This window comes from Cygnus atratus, chromosome 6 (assembly GCF_013377495.2).
Source record: "Cygnus atratus isolate AKBS03 ecotype Queensland, Australia chromosome 6, CAtr_DNAZoo_HiC_assembly, whole genome shotgun sequence".
Taxonomy (NCBI): Eukaryota; Metazoa; Chordata; class Aves; order Anseriformes; family Anatidae; genus Cygnus; species Cygnus atratus.
In genome coordinates this window covers 25286682-25299338 of record NC_066367.1, presented here as the reverse complement: position 1 = coordinate 25299338, position 12657 = coordinate 25286682, and the positions used below count along the sequence as shown (strand labels likewise).

The 12657-nt window shown below is 40.6% G+C and overlaps 1 protein-coding gene across 1 annotated transcript in view; it reads right to left on the bottom strand.

The window, feature by feature from the left end:
- The window catches only part of ADCY5 (adenylate cyclase 5), a 216634-nt gene that overhangs the window by 25282 nt on the left and 178695 nt on the right, over positions 1–12657 (bottom strand). Inside the window, exons 9-11 of the mRNA XM_035536886.2 lie at positions 7556–7578; positions 2922–3066; positions 1187–1284 (exon numbers count right to left, since the gene is read on the bottom strand). Of these exons, the coding sequence (XP_035392779.1) occupies positions 1187–1284; positions 2922–3066; positions 7556–7578 (266 nt within the window). The remainder of the gene's footprint in view (positions 1–1186; positions 1285–2921; positions 3067–7555; positions 7579–12657) is intronic.

Here is a 12657-nt window from a genome sequence, read left to right as displayed (position 1 = left end):
AGCTGTCTGTTTACACAGTGCATTTGTACTGATGTTATTGCTGATCCAATACTTCTGTGAGCAGAAGTGAATGTCCTCTTGCCTGGGAGAGTGAATGACCTCAAACATCAGACCACGCACTATTTCTATGACCTTCTGAATATCTCATCTGAATGGCACTAACCAATCTCTACTCTGAAAAGAACTGCAGTGTGAACAGAAGCAGAGAGCAGTTGTAATGACAGACAATAGTACTGGAACTCTCTTTAAACAATTTTTGTCTTCTTGTAATGAGGATGAATTTGGAGCATTGTTAGAGCTTCTGAGATATTGTCCTTCAGATTAAAAATGACTAACTCTGAATTTATTTCCAACACAGCAGTGCTCAGTGAATGATATATTATTGCTACTAGATGAGAGCACAGGAAATACCAATGTGCTTTAATTTCAAGAAATTTTTTATGAGCTCTTTGAGAAGAAATACCATGGCTGCAGAGCTCACTTCTGGAAGAGATCCAGTGGGTTACACTGTGCCTTTCAGACACAGGAATACACTGCAGTGGTCCAACAGCACTGTGCCCCACAGCCCCGAGGAGCTTATTCCACTCCAGTCCCTCTCTTGCCTGGGCAAAGAAATGACTGCATCCCTTAAACCCTGGATGAACTACCCAAAGCTTAGGCACATGTAGCCTTCTGTACCTTTCTTCTTGCATTGCTAGTCTGAGTCCAGAAGAATAAATGCACAACAGGTTATACATCACCTTTGAAGTAGACCCTGAGACCTCAGCACTCTGAGCAAGGAGGCTGTGATGGCCTTTTCACCTCTCTGTCCTACTGCATTTAGATAAGAGGACAGACTAGCTTCATGTTGTGAATGCATATTATGTCTTAGTAGGCAATCCTTCCAGCTTAGTGATATTTGTTTTCCACAGGCTTATAAACGTGCTGAAATGAATTTCCTAAGATGAAGGTAAATGGTAAGAGGAATCACATTAGCAAAACAGAAATCTTCACGTGCCAGTGAGGAAGTTTAATATGCACTAGAAATGAGTGAAAAGAATAAGCACCACGCATCACTTGAACATGAATTATTTAAGCATTTTCCTTTCTCCTTGGTGCTCTGAGCTCTCAAGAAAAAAAACAAAGAAAAGTAGGCCAGAATACAGGAGGGGAGCAGATGGGAGCAAAGGGATGAAAAGATACTCACTGTGGCACGATTATGATTTGAACAAAGCAGATGAAGAGGAAGACTAGGGAGGCACAAGCCACGTAGGCTCCAAACCTGTCATCCACCTGCTTGGAGTACTGCAAAAAAAGCAAGCAATGTTATGTTAGTGAGAAATTTGGCTGACTGCCTTTTCCCAACAAAAACTTCGTTCTTGGCTTCCATTTAGGTCCTTGGAAAGCACTGTTGGTAGGAAAAGACCAACATTACAAACTCCCTTTCTCTCTGCACAAGCTGTAAGGGCTTGAACCCTTACAGGGCTCCAAAAGCCAGGGAACAAACCCACACAGCTGGATGGAGACAGGATTCACAACTTGATCCTTGGACACGAGGAACAGAAACAGATTAAGTGGGACCAGGATACCAGGTGACCATCATCAGACATAAACTTCTTTCATGGGAAGTTTCTACCAACAGGGATGAATGTTGCTAATGAGAAAACCTTTTTTTTTTTTTTTTTTTTGTCCAGACAGCTTGGCTCATTCTAATGATAGTGCAAGGATGCTGCAGTATTCACACAGTCACTCACTCCAACTACTTGCCAACATATCAGTCACATGGGAGCTGCATCCGATTCCCAAAGATGCTTTATTTAGCTTGAAGCATGGTTCTCAGTACAGACGGTCTCAATGTTTGAACCAAGAAATAAAAGGTGCTCAGAACAGGTGAACCACTAATTTCCCTAGCAGTTTTCAGCTATAAAATTGAAGGGGAGGAGTGGGGGTAAATTACATGCTTGTGCTTGTATTCAATCCCACGCAGATTCATTGAACAGCTATAAATCCGTAAAAAGTCTGCTTTTGCAGTAGGTTGCAATTCTTGTCATTGAAAGAGTATTTATAAATAAAATAATGAAATGATTAGTGCAAACTTAATTACTGAAGATTTATCCATAAAATGGTGAGTTTAACCTGAATATCGCTCAAGTATCCCAAGGACTTGGATTAAAAAAAAAAAGGAAAAATAAAAATGTAAACTTTAGCTTTCTTTGGGCAATTAAAAACAACCGTTCATATGGTAGCCTTAATAGTAGCAGCCAGGTGCCCCTGGAATTAACTGAATTTAACTTCACTGCCTACCACAGCTGATGTTGTCTCTATTAGATAGATGCAGAAAGTGAAAAGATCTTTGCCTTACAACACAAAGATATCTGAATAAAATCAGGAAGCAATGAGCTATTCAGGAGCCCCAGGTCTGCTACTCTGCTCTTCCAAATCTGTATGAGAAAGAGAACTCTAATTGTTGCTTAAAATTGGTTCCCAAGGAGAAAGAGAGTATGGATTGCATCCCAGTGAACCTCAGTAGCAGCTGGGGCTCCCTGGGTGGCAGGGAAAAGACCCTCCAGAGGTGAGTCAGATCTCAGGCAGGCTGAAGCAGGTTCCTCCAGTGACTTGAAGGAGATAAGGGGTGACTGCAAGCTCAGTTTGGATGCCTAAAGAACAGAGGAACAAATCTGGTTTATTCTGTATTCCCTTTACAGCTCATCACTGCATAGTCATGTGTTTTCCTGCCCAGTGCTCCCTGCAGATGACTGTGGCTTTCTACGGATGCGTATATTATGGCTTCCATGATGAAGCACAGAATTTTTAAGACCACAGTCCCATGTCCAACACCTAAAACCTTACTTAATCTATAGATATGAAAGCTTGACCTTATGCAGGAAAATTAAAACTCACGGCAAGCCTGACTGACAAGTTGCAATATTAGCCAGCATTACCTTTTTCTCCAGGTCAGGCTCCCTGAATGTTAAGAGAAACTTGCGCACATGCTCAGAGCGTAACCGATCAATACTTCTGGCATCGATGGCCCGGCCCAGAAACTCATCCACTTCATCTTCTGGGTTCATACTTTCCTGTGTATTCCTGAGGATGTGAAAAAAAAAGAACATAAGAGGACAAGATAATTGCCCCTTCTTCACCACATGTTATCATCTTACTGTATAACAAACTGTAGGTTAATGGCATTTTGCTTATGACAACTTTGAGCTGGAAAATGGATTATGAGCTGAGAGGAAAATTATACCAGCTGTGGAGCTCATTGCCAGTCCACCAGCGAAAGGATTTATTTGGTTTTTTGTTTTTATTTTCTGTACTACATCCATCAGGGAGCTGTTTTCTTGCTTTGGAGTCTCTTTTCTGTCCTTCCTTCTCAAAATCAGGCAGTAGTTTCCCTCTGCTAGTCCTTGGACTTATTCTTCCCTGCATTTCCCTGCTGTCCTATCTGTTATTGCCTGAACTGGCAAAATAATCTATGTAACCAGTCACATTCACTGCTTCTCAATAATAATTTCTATAAATACGTCTGTGAATATTTCTGAACTTGAACAATTGTCCACTTTTGAGAAAAAAGTTGTTCACAGAACAAACATAGGAAAAAATGTGGCCTGACTACTCACTGCCTCCCTTTTATGCAGTTATATATGAATAAGAGAAACATAAACCAGATGAAATTTCCTGTTTATAAGATATTTACTTAATTCACTTGAGATAGGAAAAAGGTAGCAAAAGAAAATACAACATAAATTAGGTTCTGCTTTCCAAATATGTGGAAAAGAATTTTAAATTGCTTATAATCTTTAGCACCAGTTTATTTTCGATACTCAGCTACAGCTTCAGAAAAATGAGGCTGATTTTCAAAAACTGTTGAAAAAAAATAACACCGAAAACTTAATTGCCCTGAGGCATTCCACACTGAGTATCATGAAACCTGAAGCACTTCCCAAAAATCTCTAGTTCTTAAATCTAACAGGATTTTTATGACTTGATGCTGTCACTTTAATGGCCTGCCTTAAAACTAGCCACAGGCAGAAATTAAAAGCTGATCCTGAAGTGCTGTTTTTCTGCTCTGCTTACAGGATTGCCAAGGACACAGAAGTTGCGCGGGGGCATATTCCAATGGATAACTATTTCTGTGTGCAAATCCCATGATGGGAATGCAGCTCCTAGCTCATGTTGTGTGACCTTCACCTTTGGCACTCTGGAGAAAAGTCCCAGGGTCTGACAAGCAAGATGGGAAGCTGCACTGCTTTTTTTTTCTGGGGGTTTGTTTGTGCTGCAGGACAGGACGCAATGCCCAAGGCTGTGCTGCAGTGGCTTGCAAACCAGGACGTAACTTTGTGCTCGGGGTTAAGGACCCCTTTTCAGAGGAAAGGCTCTCCAAAGGCTTTTTACAGAATGGAGCCAGACTTGTAGTGTCACTCTGTGTCCCTACTCTGCCGCATACTTCTCACCAAGAGAAAGGCAGACCAGGCCCATGGGCCTGTTGCCCTCCTGCCCCTGCCCAACCTGCGAGCTGAAGTGCTGGCACCACAGCTAGGCCGCATTGGCGTCCCATCAGTGGCCACACAACAGCACCTCATCCAGAGTTGTTTTTATTTTTGGACTCTAGAGTTATTTAATTCCTTGAAGGTCATATATTCTGCTTTGAAATTAAAACGTAGTTTTGTCCCTAGAAGGACAGGAAATTCAATTTACTTCTAGATGCTTCCTCAGAGGAAGCACATCTGCTTAAGCACTCAAGAAGAGGCTGCTTATTTTCATTCAGTCCTCACAAGTCTGTCTTCTGGACTAATAAAAATGAGCAAGGAAATTATTAGGCTTTGTATTTACAGAATGTCTTCCAAGATCCTGCGAGCTATTTACACATGTGGGCCATTCACATTTAGTCTTTTCATACCACATGTGAGAGAGGCAATACATTTTCCCCCAGAAGTGGAACAAAAGAGTCAGCTCAGCATCTTGGTGAACCTCAGTCACATTTTGAGCTCCAGTTCAACAGCATCAGTCAGGAAGACATGAAGAGGAGAAAAAATTGTCTGCTGGGGTTTTGGCTTTGTCTGTCTCCAGTTCTGTAATAGGTTCTTATACTGCGGAGGGTATTTCTCATACTACAATGACTTCTGTGGTTGCAGCTTATATAGAAGCATGTCTACAGGTTTTAAGTGACCTTGCTGGGACACTTATCATGAGGCAGTCACACTCGCACAAACTGCAGGGAAGCCTGATCACCTACACATACCTAGCTTCTGGGATGGCTCTGCAGCCAAGCACTCTGCCTGTTGTACCCCAACTAACTACTGTACAGAAAGTTTGGGTACATCTTCATAATTGCACGTTTTAAATCAAAAGACAATTTTTTCCCATGCTAAGGAGAGCCCTGGAGGCAGTGCCTGTAAGTCAGAGCTGAGGTACTGCCATAGACAAATGAGATTCGTATGTTGAGATGCTTATTGATATATTGATAGTGTGTGGGGGAAAAGCAGGGATTTCAGGCCCCTGTGAAACTTTCAGAAAGACCTCTTAAAAACACTGCTGAGATCTCTCTAAATGCAGCCAACAGAAAATGGTTGCATGGGACAGGAACAGCACGAACAGAGCTCGGAGCAGCTTTTGCACTCTGCTTGCACTTGTGAAAGCCAGCAATTAACCCAGAGATGCTGGCTTCGGAGTAATCCAAAAACATTCTGCTGATTCGGTTACTTTCTGCAAATGAAGAGTGCAACCAGTGCCAAAACTACATGTATGCCATAATTTTAAATGCTTCATGCCTAGATTCAATAACTAAATCTGCATTTAGGCATGTAACTGTCAGGACCTGTTTTCAGAGATGTGTGGTGCCTCATCTTTGCTGTCAGAGAAGAGCTGTGTTTCTGCATGTGAAGGCACTGGACTGAATGCTTGACATGGTTTAGCCATCTGATTTTAGACAATGTCACCATGAACATTTCCAACATTTCCTTCTAGAGTTTTTGTTGTTGGTGTTTTTTTTGTTTGTTTGTTTTTTTCTCCAAAACTTTGTCCCTAAATTAAACAGACTGCTGGATCAAGAGAATCTGAGGCAATTAGGAGCTTCTTTTGGTGCTGAGCAGAATGGCAAAAAGCCTGCAATCTGTACCACAAAATTGGGTCACACTGAATCAGCACGGTAAATACAGAGTAATCCTTTCCAGCGCTTAACTATTGGCCATAACAGCTCAAGTAACCTTTGCAAACTGCAGGATGGAGGACAGACATGACAGTCCTTGGAGCACCTGTGGAGGTGTCGTTCCTCTCTCGCTGAGTGACTCATCTGTGGGCCAACACTGAGGCAGGGGAATTTATGATCTCTTGCACAAACTATAAGGATAGATCCTATTTCATGAGGAATACTTAAAATTTCTGTATTCCTAAGGATTATTTTTTTGTAATCTGTTAGATCTTTTCTCTCCAAAGTATACCTAATACCAACTGAGTTCACAGCAGATATGGATGTAAGACTCTTCCTAGGCACCTTGTACCACCGGCAAAACATCCCAGGGTGCACAGAGCTAAATGTTACTAAATTGAGTTTGCAGTGAAGGGCAAGGGAAGGAGAGAATGATTCCTAGTATTGCCATGTTCAATCTTATCACATCCATTTCCTTTTATGGAGTTGCTATCAGTGCTCTGCCATCATAATCTGAATTTTCCCAAAGGTAGATGACTTAGGGCCCACAGAAGCATTCAGCTGACCAAACGGACAGGGAGCTGCTGAGTCCTGACTGGCAGCCTGAGAAACACGATCAGGAGCAAGAGCAACATCTTTCAGACATCAGTCTCCTTTACTGTCACCTGTCTCACCCTGAGCAAGCTCACATTAATGCCATTCAGTAGAAATGAATGTGAAATCATTACAGATACCTTCACTACAAGAAATCTTTTTGCTACGTTCAACTATGGAAGTTAGAAAGTGACCTTTTTTTTTTTTTCTCCAAAAGTAGGTTTTTTTACAACAAAACACCACTCCTGTTAAATTATCTTTGCCATTTTTTAAAGTTCTGTATAAAAAAAAAATGAAAATGCTGCTTTTATATGTTTGCATTTTAGAGCATGAAAGTATGAATTTGCCCTTTAAAATAAGCTGTCATCTCTGAGTTTATTTTTATATGTAGAAATAAGTAATATGTAATAATTAGACATATATATATGAAACAGGAACTATATATGCCATTTAATAGATAAATAATTTGTTTTTACTGGAGACATTCAGTATTTTTAGACATCCTGTACATGAAGACTTTGTTCTTGGGATATTGTCAAAACAGCAAATACTAAAGGATAGTGGGTGGTGGCAGGGCAAGAGCAGCAAAAGTGTTTCGATCACAAATGCCAGTTAGAACCACACAAATGAATAAATGTTAGGAGGCAGTGGCAGCTCTGAATCCACAGTCAAACCCATGTCCTCAGACTGGCTGTCCCTCCAGGAGAAGCCACTGGGGAGTCCAGGCATTATTCTTGGCTGCTGGGCATTAATTTTTGTCCTTTTTAATATGAGGAAAAAAAAACACACAATCTGCAAACATTAACAGAATATGACAGAAGTAAATTTGCTTACTTGTCCTTGGGGTCCTCAAAACCCTGAAAGAAAGGAAAAGGATACAATGGTTAGGAAACAGACACCTTAAGAACACAAAGTATGCCTGAGAACGGCATTTTGGAGAAGAGTTTTCAGTGTTCACTTGTTAGCCATGGATGGAGAGCCTTACCAACCCATGGTAATGTTTTGTGCTGCCATGTCGTCAGGCAGACAGAACAGTTTTAGAAAGAATGCATGGCCTCAGATATAAATGAATGGAAGTGAAGATAAGGGGAATGCTTCAGCTGACTGCTGGCACACATTATTTGAGAGACAAAACTCAGGCTTGATAACATGGGACAACTATTTCATTCAACAGAATTGCACCTTTTTGTGTCGGGACTCGGCTACGGGAGCTGGATGCATTTTGCTTTTCATTTCTTCAGTGGGAACCTTAAGGTGTCTCCTTCCATCTCCCCTCACTACATTCACACACAAAATGTGTTTTCTTGAATAAGACTGCAGGAATTATTTATAATTTTTGCAATAGCCCAAATGTTCATAATTCCTTCAGGGCCACCTGAACTGAGCAAGTGTGTGTATTTAAAGGTCACTCGTAGTTTAAGTGGCTGGAAGGCCTCAGAGAAAAATACGTATGGAGGCACAGTTTTACATGTTTAGCATTATCATACCTAATAGACCCAATGCCATGAAAATGGATATTTTGCATTGGCTGAGACAAAATCTGCCCTTTGATATCTTGCCTTAAATTTAAGTGAATTTAAGAAAAGTTGTATATTTAACACGCAGGGTCAAATACACAGGCATGGGATTTGTACCTTGTGTTCCAAAACATAAAACAAATGTAGCTGGGAGATATGTAACATTCCTTTTGTTTTCCTCCCTGAGACCTCAGGCCCAAACCGCTCAGAGCATGTGAAGATGTTCCAGCTGCTGGACCTGCACCTCTCCCACGCTGGGGGGAGCAAACCGAGGTTTGTCTTGACGGTGCATAACCACAAGTAAAACCATTTGGGCAGAAGTTTTTGTGCAGCTGCCTTGTATGACACCATCAGAAACAAGAACATCAACCTCTCCATAAAGGAGAACAGATTTTGCCCTTGCAACGAGTAGTGCTGTGGCATTATGGCGACGGGCAGAAATAAATCCAACAATGTCCCTGAATGACATCAGCTCAGCAAGGGGTAAAAATGGCTCTGGTCCCTAAGGTCAACAAGCAGGACTGCGATTCACTGAGAGCAATGCCCATTTTTACATCCTCAGTTTCAAATGAAAACCACATTTCGAAATAGAAACTGCAACTCCAACTTAACCCTTCTGAAATTCAGCTGAAGGAAGTTTCTCAGTCCCGCATACTAACCACCAGTGGATTAAAGTGCAGTGGGAAGAAGGAAACAGTGATGTTGATTCAATGTTAGCATGTGCACTTATCCAAGCCAAACAAAACATGTACTTTTGATTTCACATTAAACAGTGATGAAGGGATCATTCAACTTTTTGTTGTGTCTTTTTTTTTTTAATCGTTTTACAGTCGTCTGAATATCTGATTTATTTATTTATTTATCCACTAAGCAATGCTGTAACACAGTGCCAAAAACAAAAGCTCACTGATTAATCATGGAGACGAAATGCTCAGTAATTTGTCCGGTGTCATAGGCAGTTAGGCTGAAAAAAATAAGAAAATCATCAGATGATGGATAGCTACCAGCCAACAAATGAGGGGGAGAGAACTGATGTGGAAACAGACAGTACGTGCTTATTAGATAGCCATCAAGTTCACATTTTCTAGCTTATCCACATGGGAACTAGATGACTGACTGCAGTTGGAGCGTCCCCTAAAATGGTCTGATTTTCATGGACAGCTAAGAAACTGTTCATTCTACTGAAGCCCTGAAACTAAATACAGATCTCAAACTCCTGCCTTCTAGATGCATATGTTTGAGGATACAGGCCAACAGGTCAATTTACAAAGAAACCTCAGCAAACTTATTCTCAAAAAATGCCAATATTTCACAATATCTCAAGTATGAAAATACATGTAGGCTGTATGTTTAGCTGGTCATTTATATGAGTGATCATTTAATCAACATTAATTTAATTCTCCCATGCTTCTTTCTGCCAGCAAAACTGTTGTAAGGAAAGTTTCTAAAATAATACAGAATTAATTGATCTAGTTCTTCAATTTAAAATACTAAATTACGCTTTAAAGTTGGAAGCTTGGAAGTTACTCAAGTTGGCAGCTGAAACAAAATTGGTGTTTCAAAACTAAAAACTCACAATAAGCATATTTCAGGTAAAGCAAAAGAGGAAAAGGAAAAGATTATTACATTTTCTTTCCTGGATCTTCATCTAACAAGGCTAAATATTTAAGAGTGACTTGAACTTTAATTAGAGAGAATCAGCTTAAAATTAAATGTAATAGGAACCTCTTTAAGTTAAGCAAATTAAATGATTCACTTCAAATGTTCCCATTTCATGAGAAAGTCTCTTTGAGCAGAATTTCCAAAAATGGAATTGCTATGCAGAAAGGTCTGCAAGATTATTTTAGGAAGAAAAAAAAAACACCACAAAACAAAACCAAAAACCAAAAAACATAAAAACCAAAAAACAAACACAGCTTCTTAAAAACTGATATTTTATCACAGGAGATCTTTTTTATTTGCATTGAAACACTTTGCTAGGATACAGCAAAAAAATGTCTCAAGCATCTGGTTTTGACCAAGGATTTTTTTCCCTGTCCACTGAAGCATCAGTCTCTCAACTGCACACTAAGAATCCTTTTAAGCAGAGGAGATATCGCACACACAGCGTCATGCTGCTCGTGTGTTTCGGGTTGGGAAGGAAATTTCCCCCTGGGCTCTGGTTAATGTGTTTGTACCTCCTCCTGCTTTGTGGGCATGCTTGGTCCATAAGAATCATTTGAAAATAGTCACTTAAATTATTTCCTTCCCCTTGCAAGAGGCTTGGGCACTAATGGCACACTGGTCTTTTCTCTTTTCCACAGCTAGCAAACAGTTTTATTTCTTGATGTCTTGGATGCTTTGCTCCAATTAAAGTCCTTTAGCTTAGCATAGGGCTGCTTGCATGAATTGGAATGGTCTGTTATACACAGGATTTGCACTAAGCATAGTCAATCTTGCAATCTTGAAATATGGGCTACGTGGATTTGTCTTTGTTCCTAAGAATTAACACACTCATGGTATAGTAGAAAAATGACCACAAATCACAAGTTCCTCAAGACAGGCAAAGCAGCACAGACACTAGGTACAGCTTTCCTCCCCTTCCCATCCTGCACGGCCAGCCATGCTCACACCATTGGTTTGCCTCCACTGCTGGAATAATTCCCCCGACCTTGCTTAGGTATCTCTGCATGGAGCTCCATCACATGTGCAGAAACTTCTCCATGTAAAGGAGCTCAAGCAGGAAAGTAAAATAATGGGGGTCGCTGCTGCAAGCAGCCCTGACCTCTTCTGTCTGTGCTGTTGCTGGAGGCTGGGCAGCTGTGCTGGGCAGTGCTGTACCCAGCCTGTGCGGGTATGGAGCAGGCTTTGAGCTCACCAAGGGTATGCCAAGATTGGCATTTCTGCACACACATATACGGAAACCTGAATGCCCAGGAAAAATAGCCAATAAATATCAGGTGCCTACCATGTAGGAGAGAGGGAGTAAGAGGGTAGGAAGAGAAGAAGCCAATTCCTGGAGTAAAGTATGTAAATCCCCTCTTGATTGCTCATGGACCTGTGCCCAGCAAGCTGAAGCAGTGCCGATGGCTTTCCAGGGTGCTATGAAGAAAAGGCTGGGAACTGTCAGCAGGAATGAAAATGGCAATAGTGGTGATGGCTTCAAGAATCAGACAGATGTGAGTTCACAGGAGTTCAGAAATAGCTCCACAACCATGGTGACGGAGTAGCCCTTCTTAAGGCCAGAATTCCTTTTCTCTAGAAGGAAACCTAAGGCATGAGATGGGTCTTATCACAGTGCCATGCTAATGGACTTCTGTATATAGGATCTCATGCAATTTTTATTCAATGACATTTTAAATGTCCCTGATACTGGAATTTTTCCCCTTCCCCCAGGAGGCTGCATTATTCTGCCATTAGATTGCAAATGTAAAGGTAAAAGCATTTAATAAGTGCTCTGAGACTAAGACAGTTGTCTTTCTGAATTCAGGAATATTAACCTAATATTAGCTGAATCAGCTCCCTCGCAGGCAATAGTACCTACCAACGAACAGCCCTGCTCTTTCTTCTCTTCTACATGGGATTCTTAAAAAACAAACATTTTATGGCAGGTCAGGTGGCTCTGAATTTACAAGCACTTGCTTTTAATGACCATCCTCAGTGGGAGTAGACATGCAGAAGGAAAAAAAGAGGGAATGTTATATTACTGCATCTGTCCCAAAGGTCTACAATTTTATGAGGGACATTTTATGAATATCTATTGCACTAAAAGCTCATATGACTTCTGTCTCTCTGCTTGACTTCTAAATTAACTAAACCCTTTTCTTTGAAGATTAATACAGATTCCTTAAATAGAATGATAAAGTGTTTGTCAAAGCCATGACAAGCTGACTGCTATACCATAATGCTTCGAATCAAGAACCATTAGAAATAATAATTCTAACTTTGAGAACATTAGATGTAATTATTAACATATTGTAAATATGCAAAGAGAAGTGGAATAGATTTTACATCCTTTTCACTTTTCATTTAGCTCCGAAAATAAGATAGTAGAGGGGCTGATGAGCTCTATGACCTTCTTAATGGCAACGTAGTTGGATCGCATGGATTCCATCTTAAAAGCTTTGTTGGCAACTCCAGCAAAGATCATAAGGGCAAAAATGTCAGAGAAACTAATTTTGCTTGCCCTTTGCTCATCTCTAGCACAAAGACCCAAATAAATGGGACTTACATGATTTTAAAGCAGAAATCAAAAGAACTTTAGACTTATGGTCAAGAAGATTAGGGACAAAATGAGGTTTGTAAGAGGTCAGGCCAATTAAAAATCACAGGTGCTTCACATTGACAGTGACCATGGAAAACACAAAAGGAGACAGACAGGCACAGAGTGGATGTAGTTAAAAACAAACCTGGTATGGCTCTGCTGCAAAACTAATTATT